Here is a 24,384-nt window from a genome sequence, read left to right as displayed (position 1 = left end):
GTAATGGTGAAAGAATAATAGCTCCAGTAGTTTTAGAGTCAGAGCCTATTCAATACAAACAAACAATAAAATCTTTCCTCTTCATAATTTTAGTATAGATGAAATAAACTTTCATATTCCCTATTTCCGAAGTTGCCCAACTCGGTAGCTAAACTGGGCAGCGTTCGAGCCTGGTTCAGGCCAGAGCACCGTCAGCGCGTGACCCGCCCTGACCCCGATCTACTAACCGCTCTGTACCATTGTCTCTTGGATCGGGCTTGGTTCAAAATAAAAGCTCACACGAAAGAAAATTCAGATTTAGATTTTGAAATGAGCGGGGAAGACAAGAATCTTCTTGGTTCGTGAGTAAGGGTCGTTTTTGAGACTTGAAGAATATTTAAAGAAATACCAGATCAAAAATGACTTGTTACGATAAACAGAGGTGCCATTTGTCTGGACTCTAACTAGAGTTTTAATCAATAATCGAACTAATGTGTATAATGACAACATTTCTCAGAGATAACGGCTTGTTTGCAATTAGGCAGCCAAAAAAAAGATTAAGTAAGTAATAATAAACCAACAGTGATAAAAAATGCCTGTGTAGAGAAAAACTATATGTAATAATTAAAAAAGTAACGATTCAAGACGAAGAAAAGGGACAACTCACGTCAATAAACGATTTAATAACTAATTTACATGTCTTCATCAAGCAGGCAAGGAAGAATATTGTTGGTACAAAAACAAAGGTCTTTTTTGTGACTTGAATAACAGATTTTTTGAATATTAAATCACATCGCTTGGTTTCTTGCTTGAGCGTGACTGTTTCGAAATGTCATGCTGTATGTGATGATTTCTAAAGAAGGGATGCTTCATGATAATGAATAGAGACAACTCACGTCAATAAACGTTTTATTAACATTTACAAAACAGCAGTTTCTATGATCCAGTTAGTATACGAAGCGACGCGAGTGTGTACATCAGGGTAAGTACTGTTCCCGCACTCGTTGTTGAAAGAAATGATTCCGATCAAGACATTGTCGTAATACAGAGGGCCGCCTTCGTCCTGTGCGCAGGCGCCGCGGCCGCCGCCGGGTGCTCCGGCGCATATCATATTGTCCGTGATGAAGGGAACGTCTTCCTCGAAGAGTTCGCTGTACCGCGCTTGGCAGTACTCGCGGTTGATGGTGTACACTTGGGTCTCCAATAGCACTGGTGAAGGGTCGTAGCCAGACTCCTGGAGAAAAGTTTCAAAGTTAGTTTACCGATTGATTAATCTGTAAGGACCCCAGGCTGTAATGTGAATGTAATGGACACCAGGCTATATTTTTTGTTCCAAAACCGTGCTATCCAAACTAAAGACGCTTGCTACGGTATACTGCTTGATATGCCCTCGTCTGATTAACAGTTCCTTACCGTCAACAATTTATTTAAAGATATATTTTATGGCTTAGTGATGAACTGCAAAGATAACCGATAACACTTATTTGTACAACACATATGAGATAATACCGATATTTGTTAATCTCCTTCTTCAATAGTCAAATATTTGACTACTTCAAAACCATTATGTTAACCATTTATCACGTATATGACTATGAGACTTATTAAATCCTTACCGACATCCTTCCCCAACCAGCTTGCACTACAGGAACGTTCTCTGGGAAGACCGCGTCCTGGTAGATGATGAGCGACTGCTGGATGGTCGGGCTCAGGTAGAGGATATCACTGAGCTTCACTACGGCGATGTCTTCATCAGGCGTCCTCGTCTCCCCAACCTAGTACAGGTCGAAGCAAAGAACTTAGATCCTTACCGACATCCTTCCCCAACCAGCTTGCACCACAGGAACGTTCTCTGGGAAGACCGCGTCCTGGTAGATGATGAGCGACTGCTGTGTGGTCGGACTCAGGTAGAGCACGTCACTGAGCTTCACTACAGCGATGTCTCCGTCAGGAGTCCTGGACTCCCCAGCCCGGTACAGGTCGAAGCAAAGAACTTGGATCCTTACCGACATCCTTCCCCATCCAGCTTGCACCACAGGAACATTCTCTGGGAAGACCGCGTCCTGGTAGATGATGAGCGACTGCTGGATGGTCGGACTCAGGTAGAGCACATCACTGAGCTTCACTACAGCGATGTCTCCATCAGCGTCCTCGTCTCTCCAGCCCGGTACAGGTCGAAGCAAAGAACTTGGATCCTTACCGACATCCTTCCCCATCCAGCTTGCACCACAGGAACGTTCTCTGGGAAAACCGCGTCCTGGTAGATGATGAGCGACTGCTGGATGGTCGGACTCAGGTAAAGCACATCACTGAGCTTCACCACAGCGATGTCTCCGTCAGGCGTCCTGGCCTCCCCAGCCTGGTACAGGTCGAAGCTGGGATGGGTGTACGCTCGCTCCACGTTCACGAGAACTCCGCCCGCGTTACGGTAGGTGGCGCCAGCTCTGATACGCCGGTATTCTGGGGCGTAGAAACTGAAATGTTTTCGGTTTTTGAGACTGATGCTGGAAACTTTGGGACTGATATAACTGTTGTCATAATAATTCACAAAATGTACCAAAACAACCACTAGAAGTTAATCTACTTTCAATTGTTTGTTAAGACAGTTAATTGGGTGTTCGAATTATTCAATAGCACTTACTATCCTGAGAAGCATTGGGCAGAAGAGAGCACGAATCTTGAGTTGAGAATGCTGGCAGCGCAGAGCTGGTACCAACTGCCGGTGTAATGCAGGTGGAAGTCGACCTGCGCGATCCAGGGCACATTCTCCACGTCAGTCGGACTCCCGCCAGATATCCTTTGGGAAGCCAAGGTGGCACCTGCACCAAAATAAGATGTTGATTTTATTTCATTGCTTTGATCAACTCATGAACTATGCAATCCCCGATGTATACTATTCGTATTTTGGAACGCAAAGCCGTGACCACGGAGAGTGAAACGACGAAGAAGGTCTTTGCAATATTGTTAATATTAAAAACTGTAATAGGCATTAAAAGCTGGAAACATTAAATTTTCGGTAAGATCCAGTTTATTCTGAACCTATTACTGGTACCGTTTGAAAGAGCTCGTAAAGCATTTTCAGTGTCAATAACCAGTTTTATGATATCTTGTATATTTTAGAAATAATCGAGTGAGATCACTTATCGTTTCCACCCTTTATGTCCTGAAAAAATATTCTCGCTATCGATAACGTGTTATCCCTGGCTTTATTAGGACTATAACATCACCCCAAATGAAATTATAGTTCCTTGACTTGACAAATATTACAAAATTAATTTACCTGCAAAGAGCAGCACAGAAAGAGTTAGTAGTCGAATCATTGTAAACGTAACCGCAGCCGAGTATGTACTGAATGATTCGCTCTTCCTTATATTACATACTTTATAGCAAACAATGTTAGGATTATTAGAGCAATAAATATGTAAAGATAAAGTTCACAATTTGTGCTAGGATTAACGGTCATTGATAACTTATTGAATCATAGCTTCTTGTCTTCTATTTGCAGTATAATTTAATTTATTATATACCCTGTTGTAAACTTCAACGCCTTTTGGGTTATTTACCTGCTTGTATTTTGACCTACATTTGCTTTCTTCTTTCTTTTCGTGTGCTGTAAAACATGAAGTTTACTTGTACTTTGGCTTTCAGATTTAACTTTGCCTTCAGTCAGTATGTATGCGTCGTGACTCATCAATTCTTAGCATCGATCACGCCATAATCACTTAGTGACAAACTAAGTGAGTGCGGTCGACGCTAAGAACTGAAATAATCTCATTAAAATCGGGGGGTGCGTGTGCGACATTTTCATGATACAATATTTGTCATATTATGTGTGTTTTGTATCTTTAATGACCAACTAGATATACAGGCGTTAGATACACTTTGATCAGTCCAAAGAACAGTAGCCATTGTTGTCAAGGACCTATCTACCATAATTCGCTATCAACTAATCGCTACTCTCCGATTGCTTGCGGCGTGAGTAGATGTGATAGCGTTATCTGGCAGATAAAGCTGGTATCTATAATTGAAATGTGCTATGGCAGGTCAGACCAGTTACGTAACCCCACGAATTTCACTTTTCAAAGGAACTCTTTGGCAATACAACAAGGATCTTCTTAGAATGTCGTGGCTACAGAAAATTCTATGACGTCGATATTGTAACTAACACAAAAAATTGGCTCTGTGAAAATTCGAAAATTGTAGCTTTTTTCATACTCATAACTTTGGAAATCTCATGCATAATTACGCATACAGTAAAACCACTCCTGAAATCTATTTCATGTAAATAAAGCACGGGCTGCGACGAAAACGATTATCCTTAAAAAACTGAAGTGTATTATTACTTGTTATTGTTAATAAGAAAGTGGAGTTAAATAAACAAGTATCATTTCCCTTAATAAATTACAATATCAAATAATCTTTTGAGCTCATAAATTTAACAATCAACAGTCTATAAAGTGACTAAGCTTAAAATGTACTTAGTTCATAAATAAAATAACAGCTGCTGCAGTCTTTTAAAAACAAGGGAGTGATTAAATAAAAAATCCATTTACCTATTTACTATCACTATTCCATATTCCAGTCACAACAATACTCTAAATCCGAAAGCAATTAAATTGAGGATTTCTTAACAAAATCTCAATTAATTACCATAGAACAAAGCTATTGCCCAACTAGTAAATGAGCTCATTGCTGGCCTATTGTTTCAGGGTGGCCCCGCGCCGATTAATCTTCGATTTCAAATCGATTGCTTGAAGGATGATCTATATCGATTATCGATTAATCTGATTGATTGCGGGTGTCACGGTCATGTGTCGTTGAGTTACGGCGCTTTCTTTGTACTGCTACTTGGAAGCTAGTGTAGATCCTGGTTCTATTTTGCAACATTTTCTTTTCTACAATATTTTCTTCTTCTTCTATAGAGCAATTGAAGAAGAAGGTAATTACTTAACTTCTAAGGCTGAGTTTCACCACCTAATTTAACGGTAACTATAACGATAACTGGTGATAGAGTTGACAGATTTTTGACATAATTTGTTAAAGCTAATGGTGCAACTCAGTTGCAGCAACTGAGTCAATCTTACAGATTTTTTTCACAAGCAGCGAACAAGGCAAGTTTGACTAATGTATTATGTTGGTAGGATAAATAATATTTTCCAATGATGTTTTGGAATCAATCGCAAATTCTCTACATCATCATCCACATTCTAAGACATTATTTTCCGTATTTTTATTAACCAATTTATTTACCTTATCATCCAAAGTTATTACAATTGGATAATGGTTTGTCATACAAAAACACAACCCTATCTAAACGAGGAAACAATAAACTGCATCGAATCCTCAAAAAAGAGTACCGAGATGAAAATAACCATCAAATTCGTGATCGCACGGTCCAGTTTGAAATAAACAAAAGACGGTACAGTTTTTAGGATCTTCTGATGTTTTTTGCGGAGTGACAATGTCCATTGAGGAGTTCAGAGGGAAGAAATGGTGGCCGGTGGACCGTGGCGTGTCACGAGAGCCTGACCCGGTGGTGGTCCATTTGTGTCGACACGATACGATTGTTGAAGGGTTGTTGTGATGTGATTTACTGAATGTAATTTAAATGTTTATCTTGAAATTTAATGTATCCGTCATAATTTCTACATCGCTTTTTTATGTAAATTACTGAACTATTGCAACTTGTTTTTTTTTTAATTTTTCATACAATAACTTCCTGCTAGATCAAACTACAATTTAATTAGCCGACACAAGCCCATGTTAACATGGGCATATAAATGGTATGGTGAAGTCAGAAAATTGATATCTTCATTTTAATTATTTTAATTTTCATATAAATCGGATTTTATAAAATTTATTTTGTATAAAAATTGAAAAAAATAAAATAATGATATCAAATTTCTGACTTCACCATACCATTTATATGCCCATGTTAACATGGGATAGTGTCGGCTCATATACCCATTTACCTAACACCCTGTATAACTTAATATTCATTATAATTAATTCAGTCGTTGTATTTGATTTGTTTGTAAAGCACGAATGTAAAAGTAATAAAAAATGGGGATGTTCCTCGTCTTTGATTCCGTTGTATTAACGGCACTATGTTTCCCTTCACAAAACCGGTTCCAATCCAAATCGCATTCAATCCCCCAGAGTATTATTATTTTCCATTATTCATAATCATTTATAAAAACATTACACGTGTAGGCATATTTATGTCAATAAACAAATATCAGCAAATGATTGTGCTTCTTTATCGAAGAATGATTCATAAGCATTGAATTAAATTGTAGTTTGATCTAGCAGGAAGTTATTGCATGATATTGATAAACCACACTATCTTTGAAATTTTGAAACCATCGTTAGTTTTGAAAATTAATACCTAATTCTCAACTAAACCCCTAAAATGTCGGCACCACTGGACAACCGGCCACAAATCCGACCCGACACGGAAGGTACATAATCACGACCTCACAAAAACCTCACAAAGAGGTCGTGACCGCGCACTCGTCAATACCTCTTCATTCACTACCCTTAGACGTGCCCGCGTTTTCGCCACGCGATTCGTCTCGGCCAGTTTGCGTGGAAACATCTCCGAAGTTCCAATCGATTAGGATGACTGAAGTATTTTTTTGTTTATCAGATATCTGTAGCTCGTAGCCGAAACCTTCTGATTTAGTTTGAAGTCGAACTGTGTGTAAAAATATAAGAAAAAAATTCAAAATTAAATTGTAAATCAAAAATTTTTAATTTTACTATTTTAATCAAAATTAAATTGTAAATTAAAAATCAAAAATTTTACTATTCAAATCAAAATTATATAAGAAAAGATAATAAAATAATCTTTGCTAAAAATAATAATCATAAATCATATTATTTCTAGTTCAGTATAAAAATTCTTCTGTTTCTTAATTTATTTAAAGTATGTTTTTATTGTATGTGTAATATGTGTATCTTATCTTAGTAGATAAATAACTGCTGGTTAAGTAGGTACTTAACCCGATGAGTCACTTTATTTTAAAAATAATTAATTAAATAATAATACATTTCTAGTACAAAACCATTCAGTATAATCAGTATTTCATCGTTCACCTATACTATATAATTTATCTATATCTCAATTAATATAATGTTACAATAATAATAACCTAAGATACACCAAAAATATAAATAGGTACAAATAATAATTCATTCTGATAAACATATTTTTTCACCCAACGCAGAATATTCTATTTCGGCACCGCGACAAGCCGCGTCGTCACCCTAATCTTTATGTGGAGCGTGAACCAGCCGGCTGAGCGACCTAGTTTCACCAAATTTCAACAGATGGCGCTGACAGTACTTTAGTTCGCGGTTTCATTTGATTTTTTCCGATCCTTAAGTACCCCGGCGTTTCTTCGACATGTTAACTTTGCGCAGAGGCAATATCGTAACCAATGAGGTTAATCCGAGGTGCGATTATTGCTAGTTGAAAACTTTACCAATACCCCGCCTTGTGGACGTGAAATACCGTCCGCTATGGCAATTTTTGAACGGCCGTAAAGGCCTAAGAATCCACTCATTCGACTCTCGAACGTGAGTCACCGCGCCAGGCGCGTCACAATGTAGCGATTGACTCGACCAAAATAATGCTTTATGTTTGGTTTATAATTTGCCATTTGTGAACCGTGTCATGAATGTGATTAAACAATGGTCATTTTTATCCGATCTGGCTAAAAAGATGGTCATGTTTTTTGTTAACCAATTAAATTTTTTGTGAGTTAAATAAATTATTATTTTCGTAATAATAATAGATTAGATTTTGTATTTTATTTCAATTAGTCCTACTCCTACTAATATTATAAATGCGAAAGTTTGGATGTCTGGATGTTTGTTACTCTTTCACGCAAAAACTACTGAACGGATTTTGATGAAACTTTACAGTATTATTGTTTATAACCCAGAATAACATATAGGCTATAATTTATGACGATCTGTGGCAAACGAAATTTCACGCGGGTGAAGCCGCGGGCAAAAGCTAGTAATAAATAAAATAAATAACCCAACAATGTCATAGACACTGTACTCATTGTTGTGGTCATAACATCGCTTAGTCTCATTAACAAATGACCGAATCAAATTGGATTAAAAAATTAACAAATCGATCAGCCGATTTAAAATGTCACATATTTGTGACACAGTGAAAGCGTATCGTAAGCCGGAGTGTGCATAATCGCATTACTGGCGGCCATGCGTGTGGTTTGTGATAGTATTTGGTATCGATATAGGTATAATTGGTATCGGTAACCAAGCCGTTGTGATTATACTGTTTGAAATATTTTTTATCGATATGTTTTCCATTACATTGGGTGCCTTTTTTTTTTCAAGGAGAGTCCTATACAGTTTTGAAGGAAATTGTAGGTACATATTTGTTATTTAATTAAAATTACTATTTTAAATAAAATAGTACAAAAGAATGAAAATTGCCAGCGTCGTGGCATTATCTACTGAGATGCTACCACACCATGCTGAGTGGGGATACCTTTTCAGTTTCATTGTAATTACCTACTCGTTAAATATTTTTTAAGTGTTGTTGTAAGTTAAGTGTATTGTCGATGATACTGAATAAACATTTTTTCTTTCTTTCTTTCAAATTAAGTAATTTGTGGCATATTTATTTTTGGTGGAGATTTTGGTGTAAAAATGGCAACTTGCCAAGACTACGACAATCAATATCCGGAAAAAAATATTAGGTCTCACATTATAAATTCCATTGTAATAGGTACTCGCATTCGGTCTAGAGTGTGATAGCGGCTTTAAAAAAAATCTTCTAAATTCGGTTTTCCTTAGTTTTTTGTGTTTCTACAATGAAATACGAACACCAAACGCCTAGGTATAGTACGAAGACATAAACTCCCAATCGATACCAAATTCCATAGCGTTCGAAAGTGGAAGTCAATCACAATCACGATATCTGATCGGGCGCGGATCAAGGCCCCTTTGATTGCGGCTAATTACAACCATTAATCACAGCAGAACCTACGGGAGTAGTGTAAAACGACTTACGACATCTGGTAGTTGACTAATATTTGACACCACGGCTGTGGGGTCAGTTTGTGCAGGGTTAGATAAGACATCACTTGAGTTTATTACTGCACTAGGTTTTGTCCGCGACTACGCCCGTCAAATTCACTTTGGCATAAAAATACGGACCTATACTCGTAGTTATCATTTGCGCATCATACTGTTTGTCCTATTCTTCCTACTTCCAACTAATTCCTATTAATATGAAAGTTTGTAAAGATGGATGGGTGTTTGTCACTCTTTTACGCAAATACTACTGAACGGATATTGATGAAACTGCAGTATGGGGCGAACCTTGCCTAAGACAATCCGTAGACTACAGAATTTTAGTTGGCCGATAGTTTGGTTGGCTTTCAATTTGTTTGAGGCATCGGCCGATACCAAATCGGTGTAATGTTCACACTTCATGTTCATACTGATCAACAGCCCGACCAAACTATCGGCCGACTAAAAGTCTGTAGTCTTCCGAGTGTCTTCTAAACTTCATAGCGCCTAATTTTAGCTGGCAACCTCAATGCGCTTAGTGTGCTTAGTGCGAGCTTAATGTTATCTACATTTAAACGTCTCGTCGCTAACGACTGCGTAAAATATTAACAAAAAATATGACAGATTGTACAGCGTCTCCAGGCCTAGCGGATACTTTCAAGAACTAAAATCTTCATAGGTTTTTTTCAATGTGCTCAGTACTCACATCACACATCATCCACACTTCACTCGCGATTAATTACTCGTGAATGAGTGGATAAGTGTGCGTTATGACACGCTAATTTCGAAAGCCGAATCGGTCTTGCCCAACCGAACTTGACCTTAGGTCCTGAGGACGCGGCAGCCACGACCGCAAGCACTTAACTGGCTAAAACAAAAACATTTAAAGGCTTATTATGTTTTCAGATGAATTGCGACATAGATGTAAGTGTTTATGAAAGTAAAGCCGGATCAGTTTAAAAAGGCAACTGGTTTGTTAAATGAATATGGAATTTGGAACCTTTAAAAGGGCACATTTACTAAACTGTATCACACTTATATCATACCAGTGGAATATGACACCACTCCACTATAAGACTGTCGCTAGAGTCATCTCATCTGATCTGGACAAAGGCTTCTTCACCTCTAACAAACCTAGGTACATCTTGGTTTTCACCACCAGCTATTCAACAACTTAATTGTGACAAGATTGATACTAAAATACCAAATATTTGCTATTAGGGAACTATACCCACCTCTCGTTCCCATTGCTGCATCTCCTGTGTAACCAGAATCTACAGCTTGACTGCCAATAAAAACCTAACCAGTGAAAGCCTACGTCTTTGTCCTTGTCCCGGGGGAGATCTAAACTGTCTTTAAACCATTTCTTAAGTATTCTTACGCTGCTAAGCACATTCAGTGTTAAGAATATAATCTTTTGACAAGAAACATACTTTTTTTACTCGTAAGTAAATTCGCCTAAACACCAGCTCATTTAGCAAAAAACACCCATTAACCAACCGGGCATTTATCAAAAGCAACGCCTCGGCGCATTACTCTCGGTTTTTGCTCGTGTTTACATATTATTATCTGAATGAGCGATGGCCGCGGGTGACGGCAGATTGTGTCGAAAAAGCCGTCAACGGTAGCCGGTCCAAGGCACGTTCGGGCCCGCCGCGCGCGGAATGTCACAGCGGGCACGCATCGAAAAATCTGTGGTAGGGCTGCAGCTGCAACATATTTTTTATTACTTTATTTATTTAAATTATTGCATACAAAAATTGAGGTACAAAAGAACTTACTGCCGTGTGGCATTCTCGACCATTTATTGTTAAAGGTTACCAGAATAGTCGACAAGAGTGTTTCTCAAGTTGTGTCCTACCTGGGAATTGAACTTAGATTCTGTGGAGAGAAACTAGGCTAAAAGATCGTCGTCGTAGATTTCGTTAAACCTGACGTTTGAACTTTTTAAGTGGTAAAGTTTCAACGAAATCTGTTCAGCATTTTTACGTGACAAAATAACATCCATCCCAACTAACTAATTTTCGAAATTATCGAGGCACCACGAGCATATTAAGTGTAGCAAGCGTCTAACAGAGCTGCTGAAAGGGTAACCTACGACTCCTACGAGTACCTAAAGTTAAATAATAAATGGTGGGTCGTACAGTATTAGATATTTAAGTAGTATTAAATTGTCATTAAATCAAACAAACAGCTGACTAATCATTTAAAAAGTGCCAAAACTGAACTATGCAAATGTAGTTCTCGGAAGAGCCAATTATGGACGCGACGCTGCGCGCGCGCCGATCCATGCGCTCATTACTGACAGATCGGCGTAATGGCGCGATTGATTTACGATACCGCTCGCTTAATCGTTGCGTAATCGAGAACCTCCCGGCTTGCGCGTGCGTACAGGGTGTAATTGAAAACGAAGTCTGAAAATACGTATTCTCTAATATAATTTGCAGATTTTTTTTGACGTTGTTGAAGCTCTTGGCCTGCATCTCATCTAATAGAACTCAGTCAGGCTCATGCGTAATCCTAAAATGTTTTTCTATAAGAGCTACATCAAAATACAAATCTAATGCTTCATTCTTAAACCTTAATGTAAGAATGTAATTTAACTTTGTATGAAAAGCCTAGACATACTAGCGGCCAGTCTCGGAAAAAATTTCCCCTATTGATGTAAGTTTGTGTCTTTGTAGCTCTAGTGAATGCTCTATTGTACACCCTGTATCTGCTTGAGAGAATTACTAAAGCTTATTTGAGAGCTTACGTGGCGCCTCTAATATAAATAAAAGCACTGGACTGTATAAAAGTTAATTATCCTAAGATTTTTCATGAATCTTAAGATTCATGTTTTCCGTTTCTGTGTACCTACAGTTTTATACTTATTTTTTCTTTTACGTCCATAATGTTCGTCACCGCAGACCACATTAGTTAGTAAAGTGGTTGCAGTTTTGCCGCAATGTTAAATTGTAAGGATCATTCTGGTCTATGGTTATTTGTTGGCCCTTTTCCATATGCTATAAGCATTTTGGATATTTTGGTTAAGTCGCTGAAATGTCCACTTTATTTTGTTTCCTTTTTAATACTTCACAGATTCTTCCTATCTACCTCTTCAGTATCTTCACTCTAATTAATCCTAATAGAAACTCTTTTAAATCTTGTCAGTGCCAGTTCCGCTAAAATCTGACCTCATTACTCATCATAATCTACATTAACCAATCCAGAATTAAAAAAAAGCTTTACAACTGTACTCAACACTCCAATTATAACGCTGTCAGTCCTACAGTAATGTATCAAGCCTGCGCTCGATAAAAAATCAATTCAACACGTATGCAAATGCCGAAAAGCGGCGAATCGCTATCGGGAGGCGTGTAGCTGTCAGCGCGACACGACGTGATGTAGACGTCTGCGCGCGCGCAAGTGATAGCGCTGGTAGCGAATGTTTGGTCAATAACTAATAAATATTAATTTTAATGACGCTTTATTTATTTTAAAGCAATAACTATTTAAGGCTCTAAGTTGTGAATCGTTTCCACGAGTAACGATGTAGAGAAAAAACAGACACATGCGCCCGTCTTGTTTCTTTCACCTATTAATCACTTTTTGAGCATTTTGACATTAATGTTGAAGTACTTAATGGCACCGTCATAATTATATCGAATGCAAATTGTTAACTGGACTTAGGAACTCTAGGTTTTCTTTAATTGATCAAAGAGTATGAAGTGACTTATGTCTTACCTATTAATCCTTAGGTATATTAATCTTATTAAACCTCTCGATGAACTGGAGGTGAAATAAACACGTCCCATATCAACATGGTACCCCGTAAATTACTTGCACCCTCAACTCCTGGAACTCCAAAGAAGTAATCGTTGGAAAATCCATCTAAATTGTAACATCATTAGCGGCTAAGGAGAACAAAAACGAATCGCTAGTGTCATCGCATTATTTCGCCCATTGCCGCCGGAGGTCTTCGACTCCGAACCACATTTCGGCACGGGCCAACCGACCGGTAAGTAATTATTTTAAGTGTCAATAAATAATAAACTCGCCCGTTGCTGAGTGCTCGTCCATCTCTCTTATCTCGGCTGTTAATGCGCCTCTTTGCTCGTTATTCCTTTTTTTTCTCGACTTTTATTCTCTTTTTATTTATGTCATCCAGTGGAGAGGTTAAATTCTGTGTTGACAGCATGAAGGTTTTATGTTTTAATCTGGCCTTTATGCGCGTTTAATCGTCGGTATTAGAAACTCATCGTTTACTTTTTAATGTTTTGGAACGCTTATCTATTTTATGTTTATTTGGGGAGGCAAACGTAATCTATAGAGACGGTTTTAATTTATTCTATCTTAAAGTACACGGAATAAAATACTTATATTTACTGGCCAGTAAGCAGTTTTGAAATTAAACACATTTTACGGGGAATTTATCTGGCCTGCTGCTTGGGTCTTTATGCCCGAGATTAGTGTCTGTGTGGCTTGGTACGTATGTATCCAATTGATAAACATTGTTAAGTTTACCATGCCTTATTTTCATATCATGAATTAACAACTTAGCCATAAAATTGCGGCCACACACGGTCGCACCAAGAATCAATAGACACATTAAATATCTTTATCCAATCTATGTAAATGGAACTAAACGATCAAGTTATTGAAATTTCACTAATAACAAATGTACAACGAGCTTGCGATCTGTAACTTAAACGTTGTTATAAACATATTGAAATTAGGTTACATATAAACAATCCCATTACGTAGTCGTCGTCTAGTTTGTTAGAGTTTAAACTCTTGGATCGGCTCTATAAACTTTACTAGAGATAAATAAATAATAAATAATAATAATAAATAATAATACGCCGGCCGGGCGTAAGGCTAAACACTAAAACAAAGATAGATACCCACAAAAGCGGCGATAAATCAATAGCGAACAACCGCATCGATCACAGCGCCAGATTTATGCCACGTAATTGCGGTGCGTGCGCGCGCGCCGATCGCATCGCTTCGCTTAATGTCTTGATATCTCTGTTAATGTCAAACCGCCGGCCACTTTCAGGGTTACCCGAGGGGTTGCAATGAGGACCTTATTGCTACCCTGTGATGTCTATCCGTTCCTCATAACAGCAGCGCTCATTCGATCGCTCGAAATGTTTGGCTTTAAAGGTTTTTAAACAACTCTCTTATAGGTATTCAGGAATGTGATACAATGACATGGTATTTGATGATGCGTCTTTAAAATTCATTCATTTTTTTTAATGCGCCTGTTCCCAACGTGTCACACCGAAACGAATAACACAGTTAAGTACTCGTTGGGATAAAATCTCATCAAGTCTTAGTCTTTCACACTTAAGACTAGGAAGCCTTTCTTGTTTTCTTCTTCGTATAATTTTTCCTCTTATTCTGATTAATCAAACAAAAACATTTTAAGAGTATGTAGGTACTTGCAAGGAACCTTAAAAATACAACTTCAGCACGCACTTCGCCAGTTTTTCAATATGCCCTAATTGGGCGATTATGGCATGTTAATTCTGCAGAATTGCTAGGCTCACCGACGGACGTGGTAATGAGTGCGGATGATTCAGGGCACCGTAACTTACCCGACTTCAATTAGTGCGGCTTATTGCGGGGCGAGGATCTTCATCAAATATGCTGAAAATCGTTGGTTACCGTCGCCTATGAACTGGCTTGGATTTTATTTTAGAAAGAATTAAATTTAGCCCATGAACAGGGCAAAATTCTTCCTAAAATAAACATGTTATAATCGAAAGCCGATAGAAAAGGAGCTTTTTGCACGTATATGATTTATGTGACTTATCAACATTTATATTTTTGTAACATTGTTTGAGGTCTAATACAAATAAATATTATAATTAATATTAGAGCTCTGCTGTTGACTCATGTACTCGCAAATACCAGATTTGGTATTGTTAATACTCGGTAATATCTTGTGTACCTATGAACAACATATGCAATACTCAAACAAAAAACATAACCCTCCTTCTGGCGGAGTCGGATAAAAAGATCGATATTAAAGTATTAAAGTGCTACAGTTCTGGGGACGTTTTGTCCCATTGTTCTTTGCACTAGCATTGACAACTCCTGCCTCTAATGTTACGCAAAAATGAATCGGAACAAAATCTAATGCCCTGTTTTAAATGTCAATTTGTACTTTTATCCAGTAAACATTTTTAAATGAGATCCTTCCAAGTCTGTACTAATGTCGCAGGCAAGTGCCGGAGTCATCGCTAATGCTTCAGGTGAAGGTCGCTCGTCAAGTTCAGGCTGCGGTCTGTGTCGCCAAATTATGTGATCGCGGTCGCGGCCCGACTAATCGTGCGGTCATCACTTATGTGTTTAGGGACGTAAAAAATATGCCATTTAGGGTAAAAAATGTCTAAATATTTAAAGCTTTACTAATGTCCATAATTTCCGATTAAATACATTTATAAGATTGGTACCTAATACTTAATTTAGTTTGGTGTCCCAGTTGTCCTATAACCTAGGTGTTTGAGCTAGCGCTTTGAATATGCTTTTAGTGTCAAATGTTAATTTTCTTTGTTGTAAACTAGATGGCACTGTTCTTACTTAGCTCACGATATCAAAGTATTTTTTCCGGCTTATAAGTACTTCAGTCTGATTTTTTAATAAACTGTCTATGCTCTGGAACTGGCGTTTTGTTCTTTGCCTAACTCGGCATACCCTCGGACAGGGTCCTTACGAGACGGAGCATTTTTGAAGAAAGCAAACTACGAGGTGTGTCGAAGTTGAGGCATTTGGTTTGGACAGTGGCGCTGCTGGCTGGATACAGACGAAGACCGATGAAGTTTTAAAAAGAAAAACAGTAGTGACAGTGCTGACATTTGGTGAAGTGACAGAAAACTGAACGTGTTGATACATTGAAATGGAAATTTGGTGTGGTAGTGAAAATGTGGAAAATATTGAAGTGCAAGTTAAAACTGTAAGTACTTTGGAAGTTAAGTGTTTAGGACTTAGAATAGTTTCGCAAAAAGTGGAACTACGGGGAACCTATGCCCGATTTCAGAGCGAAATTGTGAGTTCTAACACTTAGAAGAAATTCAATCGGCAATTTGGGGACTTAGAATATTTGCGAAAATTAATGCAGAACTCAGAGTAATGAATGATTTGAAAAGTCAAATAGAAAAAGGAAGAATAAACTTCAAGAAATCACCCTAGGATCGGATTACTGAAACATTCGACACGGCGAGACTGGAGGCTTTGGAGGCGTTGATGAACAAGTTCATGGAACGGCATGAATCGATTATAGCGTCATATGAGAAGACGGACTTGGATGAAATTACTTATATCGAGGACGATGTGTTTGGAGTCGGCTGTGAAATGTACTTAGTATATAAAAGTGAATTAAAAACTACACTTATATCCTTGAATCCTGTAAGTACCGATTGTTCAGATTCGCCTTATTTTAATTCGAAAATCAGAGATAACAATGTCAATCTGCCTAAAATATGTAGGTATTCCGGGTTTTAATGGTAATTATTCTGATTTATTTATTTCCTTGGTTCACAACAATCCAACTCTTGAGGATGTCCAACGTTTGCATTATTTGAAAACACAATTAACAGGCGAAGCTGAACAATTGATTAAACATATACCTATAACTACTCTAAATTATAAAAAATGCTGGGATTTGTTACAAAAAAGATAATAATATGATAACAAAAGGTTTATGTCTAATTGCATTCTTAAACGATTGTTTAGTCAACGCACTATGAATTATGAGTCTGCACAAGTTTTAAAAAAGCTGGTAGATACCACTTCAGATTGTATTCATGAACTGTCAAATTTAGGAACTAATTCGGAATCCTGGGACATTGTCATTATTAATGTCAGTTTGAAGCTGGACGCTGAATGTAGAAAACAGTGGGAATTGCACGTAAATAATTGCGGTAAAGAGTTACCATCGTATTGTCTATTCAAAGAGTTTTTGGAAGCCCGGTTTCGCGCATTGGAATTTTTAGAACCTAATCAAATGAAAGATAATATTTATCCACACTGTAATGATAACCACAGGTTATATTTCTGTAGTCAATTTGCCAAAGAGGATGTATCAACTCGTTATGAAATAGTAAAGTCACTGGGTCTTTGTTTTAATTGTCTTGGGAAAGGTCACCTTGGAAAGTCGTGTCAAATTCTCACTAAATGCCGCATTTGTACAGGTAAGCATCACACGCTTCTTCATGGTAGACCAACTTCACTAACGCCAGCAGTAGCCACTGAATTGTCTGATGATGAATCAGAAATCGAGCAAAGTCAGCCAGAATCGTCTTGTGAGACGAATGAGACCGCGAATATTGTAAGCCATTTTGTGACAGGAAAGGTTTCTAACCAGACCTTATTAGCCACAGCTTTCATCAAAGCTGAGTCCAAAACTGGCTATCCTCTGATATTGAGAGCGTTGCTTGATCAAGGGTCGCAAGCATCGTTCATATCAGAAGCAGCCGTACAGTTGTTACGGCTGAGGAAAATTGCAGCTAAGAGCAGCATATCTGGATTGGGTGGTGGACATAGCGGCTTAACCTCGAGGTATGAGGTTATGGTAAATATTCGGTCGCTCAATGACCCCACATTCAAGGTGCAGGTTAGGGCACACGTACTTAACACAGTTACGTCAATTTTACCGCAAAAAAGTTTGTACTACCTAACTGGCACGTATTAGGTAGGATCAATTTAGCTGACCCGAAATACAATTCGCCAAACAAAATAGATGGTTTGTTAGGTTCCTATGTTTATGGTACTATTCTGAAAGAAGGTTTAATCAAGAGCCCTTCAGGTCTAATTATTGCGCAGGATACGTACCTGGGATGGGTATTATCGGGTCAGGTGGGCGGGAATGACGAGGAGCAAAATTGCGATAATGTTATTTTGAGTTTACATGTCAAACTGGAAGAAGATGAACTATTGAAAGGGTTTTGAAGCTTGAATTGAAACCCGTCTTAGTAAAGAAGAGCGTAACACCTGAAGAGCAAGTATATGAGATTTACTACCAGAAATCCACAAGAAGAGATAGTTCCGGTCGTTATACTGTAGAGTTGCCTTTTCGTACAAATATGTCACAAGAGTATGATGATAAGCGATCTGTAGCTGTTCAAAGACTATTGTCTTGTCTTGAGAAACGGTGGAGCAAAAACCCAGAAAGTTTAAAAGGGTTATTCTGAGGTATTGCAAGAGTTTGCTTCATATGGAAGAAGTCACGGAGGAGACGAATACAGTTCAGAAAGGGGTGCGGTTGCCACATCAAGCGGTTATTCTAATGGACAGAAGAACTACTAAAACAAGAGTAGTTATTAACGCGTCCGATAGAAGTGCAAACGGACTATCATTGAATGTCACATTGATGGTGGGTTCAACATTACAACTGGAGTTACGGCATACAACTATGCGATGGCGACTACATCCTCTCTGTCTTGTCCCACATCTTTAAAATATATCAACCGTGAGACAGATAAGTCAAGATTGTAGAAAACGACGTTGACTATCAAAGGATAGTAGTATGAAGAGAAAACGAAGGTGATCAAATTCAAGATTATCGACTGTTAGCTTGAACCTTTGGGACGCCCTGCGATTCATACTTAGCCGCTGTTGACTGTTTCTGATGTTAGTTGTGGTAATCTGCAAGTGCGTAGTTTAACGTCATTGGCAACTGTCAAAGAATGGTTCAACATTTCCGGCGACGTTGGTAGAAAGAATATCTTATAATTGTTTTTTCAGGGGTTCAAAGGAATGGAGGACTAGATCCACAGATTTGAAGCTAGGAGAATTAGGAGATATTGTCATAGTACGAGAGGATAATTAACTCCCGCGAAATGGTTTTACGGGCGGGGGTAAGACTTCATTCATGACAATCTTACGCTAGTTGTAACATCGCGTTATAAAGATTCTAGTATTCAGCTTCCAGCTTCAAACCTTTGTTCGCTATCGACTACTGATGTTTCAGAGAATTAAACTTTTAACTTTCTTTTGGAATACTATTTATTTATGTTTTGTAAATTTTTATTATTATATTATATTGAGAACTCAGCGAAATGTTTGTGACAAAGAAGTTTAAAATTGATTTGTTTCGAACGGTTGAGTACTTTTTGGAGCTGTTCGATGTACTTGGGTTTTGAGATCTAGTGTTGTTTATGGTATTCTTAAGAAATGTAGGTCAGAGTTAAAGATTGCTTTATAATTGTTATTACTTATATAGGAAGGACTAATAAGTCCTTGGTGGGCGGTATGTTTGAGCTAGCGCTTTGAATATGCTTTTAGTGTCAAATGTTAATTTTCTTTGTTGTAAACTAGATGGCACTGTTCTTACTTAGCTCACGATATCAAAGTATTTTTTCCGGCTTATAAGTACTTCAGTCTGATTTTTTAATAAACTGTCTATGCTCTGGAACTGGCGTTTTGTTCTTTGCCTAACTCGGCATACCCTCGGACACTAGGCACACTTTTGACTTGTTGTAAAGCATCGAGCTATATTTTTCACAATTAATATGAATTCATTCTACGAGTATAACTTGACTTATTTACTGTGTCGTTAAAAAAAGCTGTCAAAGGACTAGACAAAAAGTGCCAAGGCACATTTATATTCAAAAGAAAATAAAATAAGATTGTTTTAAAACATATTGCAAATATTTAATACTGCTTGCCCAACATTTTTGATAATAGACTCGCAAGCATCCTTCCGATGCCTATATTTTAGCGCCTAAACCTTGCACCACCAAAACAATGGCGAGGAAGCGCAAGCGCAGCCAACCGCCCTGTAATCTGTGCGCGCTCTGTCATTGACAAGATTGCGGTGGCTTCGGCTTCCTATTGCGAAAGGTACAACTGCACTAAGTATCGAAATATACACTCATCATTTCAGCCACAGGACGTCCACTGCTGAACATAGGCCTCCCCCAATGACTTCCACATCGCACGGTTGGTAGCGGCCTGCATCCAGCGCCTTCCTGCTACCTTTACCTGCGTTTTCCGGTACGTGGCCTCGACTCCAGTCCAAAACCTTGCTGCCTCATCAGCCGTCAGTTCTGCGTACTACGTAGTATCTTACCATATAGATGACAATAAACGTCCTGAACAGCGGGTGCCTCTTCATAGCGACGCTAAGCCGGACCGACAGCGCCGACAACGCCGACACGGGCTGGTGGCGGGACCGACATCTTACCATATCATCATTTCAGCCACAGGACGTCCACTGCTGAACACAGGCCTCCCCCAATGACTTTCCACATCGCACGGTTGGTAGCGGCCTGCATCCAGCGCCTTCCTGCTACCTTTATCAGGTCGCGTCCACTTTGTGGGTGGACGTCCCACGCTGCGTTTTCCGGTGCGTGGCCTCCACTCCAGAACCTTGCTGCCCCATCGGCCGTCAGTTCTGTGTACTATGTGCCCTGCCCATTGCCACTTCAGCTTGCTAATCCGTAACTCTACACTCAAATCAAATCAAAAATGTATTTAGTTGTTATGTTTAGGAACTTTTTGTGGTTTGGTTCTTGCTTAACTTTGTAAGTATAATAAATGACTTAATATCTATATCAGCTTAGCCATATTTTGACAGGACTATCTTAAATTTTTGTGCTTTCAGTAGAGCCTTAAACATAAAGCTTTAGCCAAAGAATGTCCTCTAGTGGGAATTATGGCGTAAAGATGGAGTACCTATTAGCTAATAACATGACTATAGCCATTACACGGGCTTTAAAGTGGTTAAGAAATCACTATTACATACAACTAAATAAGCGATTATTATAATAACCTTCATGAACAAACTTACGTGAGAGAATCCCTAACGTATGGCATTAATTATGAACAAGAAACAATTTAAATATTTAAATTACTCGCCTATCATCTGTCGAGTGTCCATTCATGCAATTAGCACCTTGAAATTACTTTTAACGGCAATAATTAAAGGTTGAGAAAAAAACGGCGAGATTCCCATAGTAAATGAATGTGTGTTTACACATGTCGGTTTTGAATTGTATTTATTTTATTGTGCAAACGTACAAGTTTTTAGTCGCCCTATTAGAACATTCTGTAAACAATAAATGCGGTGATACGCTGCCCCTAATGCCTTTGCAAATGGCGTTGATAAAAATATATTGGCAACCAAAAAGGGAAAAATATTTTTTTTGGCTTTTGCACCAGCTATTATGAACAGCGGTGCCCAGAAGTTATAGAGTTCAAACCCTTCAGGGTTACAGGATTATGTGGTTACGCCAAGATAATTCTTTCAAGAACGAATGAGCCCCGACAGAAGTTATTTCTTATCTCTTCATCAGGCTTTTACAACGCTACTTACATTGCATCTATGAAGCAATATAAGTACACATGTTTCACTGCGTAAGTAACAGCATTTACCGCATCGTGAACTCCTCGCCAATCGAAGCGTGTAAACGCTAAGCGATCGAGTGTTAGAGATGGGCCCGAAGGACAGCCGACCGCCGTGACATCGATAATTGCGCGCTCCGCCCTGACCCGCTTGATGTACTGGTGAGCTTAACGCGGCTTGCTGATTTTGGATTTGCATAAAATCTATTATTATGAATTAAAACTGAAGGAGGTACTGCTAACCTTGCAACGAAATCTACCAGAACTTCAAATCTTTAGTCAGCTCAGCAGATAAAAAAGTACCTACAGATCCAGTAAATAGTAAGATCAAGACCAATAAGTAAAATGTTGCACCGTATATTAATATTATTCGAATGTGAAAACCTCATTTTTTAAGTCGGTTAAAAAAATACTCCCTAAAAACGGTTTACCGTCTCGTACGTAACGCTTCTCTACAGCGGCAAGTGCGGCAACCCAACTAAATGCTTAAAACGTATGTTGATGCTGGCCATACAAAACTTCATACAACACATTCATACAAAAGGCATAAACTAACGAAAGCGTAGACCACGTTTTGTGCGCGAAGGTGCGCCCATCACGCACGTACTGTGCAGGTGTGGAAGCGTGCGCCGGTGACGTCAGCCACTTACTACGTGGTTGATTCAGAAATTAACTAATATTCTACTGATGAAATACCATACATTATGTTATGTATAAGCGCCTTTACCTCAATACCGGAAGCAATCTCCTCTTAACTAAGACTGATCGTAAAATATCTTCCTAACTAGCTTTTGCGCGTGACTTCATTATCATCATCATTTCAGCCACAGGACGTCCAATGCTGAACATAGGCCTCCCCCAATGACTTTCACATCGCACGGTTGGCAGCGGCCTGCATCCAGCACCATCCTGCTACCTTTATCAGGTCGTCGGCCCACCTTGTGGATGGACGTCCCACGCTGCGTTTCTTCGTGACTTCGCCCGCCTAAATTTCGTTCTGTTTCAGAAAAGGACGCAATATCGTTATAAATTATATCGTAATGTTATTCTAATGTATAAATAACAATATGTGGTTTCGTCTAAATCCGTAATTTAGTTTTTGCCGAAAAGAAACAAAAATTCATCAACGCCGCACTCGTATGTCTAACGATATTACTTGTTTAACAAAGATTTCTACATTGTTACAGAGCTCCGAAAAGCCGGTGGAAGAGAAACCAAGCGGAGACACCACTTTCGTGGTGGCCGCGTGGCCGACCAGCTCTCCCGGCCACACAGGATACCTCACCGTGGCTACACTACCTCCGATGTTCGCTAGAAGTATGTTCACTTAATATGTAAAATGAATAATATTGTGTAATTGTGGTTGAGTATTCCAGGCGAAGCTCACTTCCATCTTCGGCCTGATGATAAAAAACCCAGTAACTTGTATTTTTACTCCTTTAAATATTCTTATTCTACTTTATTCTGATGAATTTCGTTGCCCCAATGACAAATTATATAACTTTTCCCTAAATCTATATAAAAGAGTTGCAGTGGTGAGGACGAGAAATAGGAATATTCACGTACTGCAAATAACAGTTTTTCAAAATGTTCAATTGTTATTTTTACAGGTAACAAAAAAGGTGCCAAGTCTGAAATCAGTGTAGAAAAAAATGAAACTGGAAATGGAGAAAAAATGGCTATCGACGAGGCAAATAATGATTAAGAGCAATTTGTACATTAGAATAAATTAATAAAAGGATTTCTAATAAAAGTGCATTTTATTTCTACTAGAAACGAACATCGAACATCTTATAACGAACGGGACAAAAATTGTCGGACCACGAGTGAAGAATCTTACTTTGCACAGAGCCATAGTATACGACGATAGCAAAAAACCTAGTCTAGACAAGGCATAAGGCTTTGATTTATAAGGTTTTGTGTAGTAAAACAACTGCAGAGAGTTACAATAATTTATTTTATAAATGAAAGCTTTTAAAAACGCATTATAGACTGGCAACTTAACTATTAGTAAATAACCGATTGAAATAAACACAAGGATACCTCTTACTTATCGCAAAACATGCATCGATATTCGTTAATTACGATCTATAATATATCTGTTATTGAGAGACGCATCTACAAATTAACTAGACTTTTATCCCGGATCTGCTTGCTTAGGTTTTGATTTTTAATAGTGACAACTAAAAGGAAACATTTTATTTTCAAAAACAAGCCATTGGTAATTTTTTTAGTACATAGTTTTAATATCACACGGGATTTATGAGTCAATTTTACAGACATAATAGTTATTACTTGACAATGATAGTAAAAGATAAGAAGTTGAATAACTCATTTCCGGCCAGGTGTAAAGAACGCACTTGTAAATTGCAATAATCACGATTACATATTATGTTAACTACATAAAATACATATTGTCTAGATTATATTAAATATCATCGACTAGCCAATATTGTCAGTAGATGCGCCGTGTGGAATAAAAAGAAACCTTACCGATATTCAAAAAGATTTTCGTAATAAAAGGAATGATAACCAAAATGAGATTTTAAAAGGCAGTGATATGTTTAGCACAATCATTACGGCAAAGCGATCTCATAAGTTATTAGCAGTCTGGAAAATATCATTAAGAATATAAGGAAAATGTTACTTTTATCAATATAATCTAATTTAGTTAATATATATTAATAAATAAAGTCTACTTAATAATAGGCGATAAGATTAATCAATATTTATTATTTTTTATTATAGTTCATTCAAAATCTAGCTAATTGGTGCCTATCTTCGATCATTTCTAACAGGTGTTTGGGGCTTACATAAATGATGTATTATTTTACTTAATTTTTTAATTTTATAGCCATATAAAAGCACATGATAAACAATCATTTTGTTGTATCTTTCGTATACAATAATAATTTTCATTTCAACCGATATTAAATAATTGACTGAAAAATCATATTTCATACACCTACGAGATTACAACTTATAAAATATGTTAAAAATGTAAACATAAATCTATAA

At 37.9% G+C, this 24,384-nt stretch overlaps 2 protein-coding genes and 1 non-coding gene across 3 annotated transcripts in view; 2 read left to right on the top strand and 1 right to left on the bottom strand.

The window, feature by feature from the left end:
• The window catches only part of LOC135081489 (tRNA (adenine(58)-N(1))-methyltransferase catalytic subunit TRMT61A), a 95,358-nt gene extending 72,251 nt beyond the window's left edge, over positions 1 to 23,107 (top strand). Inside the window, exons 6-7 of the mRNA XM_063976204.1 lie at positions 22,554 to 22,683; positions 22,977 to 23,107. Coding sequence (XP_063832274.1) covers positions 22,554 to 22,683; positions 22,977 to 23,071 — 225 coding nt within the window. The 3' untranslated portion in view covers positions 23,072 to 23,107. The remainder of the gene's footprint in view (positions 1 to 22,553; positions 22,684 to 22,976) is intronic.
• LOC135081490 (trypsin, alkaline B-like) lies at positions 884 to 3,360 on the bottom strand. Its single transcript, XM_063976205.1, has 4 exons — positions 3,260 to 3,360; positions 2,621 to 2,798; positions 2,180 to 2,453; positions 884 to 1,213 (listed from the first exon to the last, which is right to left on the bottom strand). The coding sequence occupies exons 1-4, from the start codon at positions 3,297 to 3,299 to the stop codon at positions 899 to 901; spliced, it is 807 nt and encodes a 268-aa protein (XP_063832275.1). The 5' UTR covers positions 3,300 to 3,360; the 3' UTR covers positions 884 to 898.
• Positions 7,393 to 7,531, top strand: LOC135081926 (U4 spliceosomal RNA). The gene has a single exon (XR_010259298.1). It is a non-coding gene; the product is annotated as a U4 spliceosomal RNA (small nuclear RNA).
• Positions 23,108 to 24,384: the final 1,277 nt, after the last annotated feature.

The sequence above is a fragment of the Ostrinia nubilalis genome, chromosome 20, assembly GCF_963855985.1.
Source record: "Ostrinia nubilalis chromosome 20, ilOstNubi1.1, whole genome shotgun sequence".
Classification (NCBI taxonomy): domain Eukaryota; kingdom Metazoa; phylum Arthropoda; class Insecta; order Lepidoptera; family Crambidae; genus Ostrinia; species Ostrinia nubilalis.
This window is presented reverse-complemented; position numbering and strand designations above follow the sequence as displayed.

Bases quoted from the DNA above. Each gene is read 5' to 3' on its own strand.
- LOC135081490 (XM_063976205.1), bottom strand. From the start codon at position 3,299: ATGATTCGACTACTAACTCTTTCTGTGCTGCTCTTTGCAG. The intron at 2,799-3,259 runs GTAAATTAATTT...ATTTTGGTGCAG, and splicing joins TTCTGTGCTGCTCTTTGCAG to GTGCCACCTTGGCTTCCCAA. The intron at 2,454-2,620 runs GTAAGTGCTATT...AAAACATTTCAG, and splicing joins GCCCAATGCTTCTCAGGATA to TTTCTACGCCCCAGAATACC.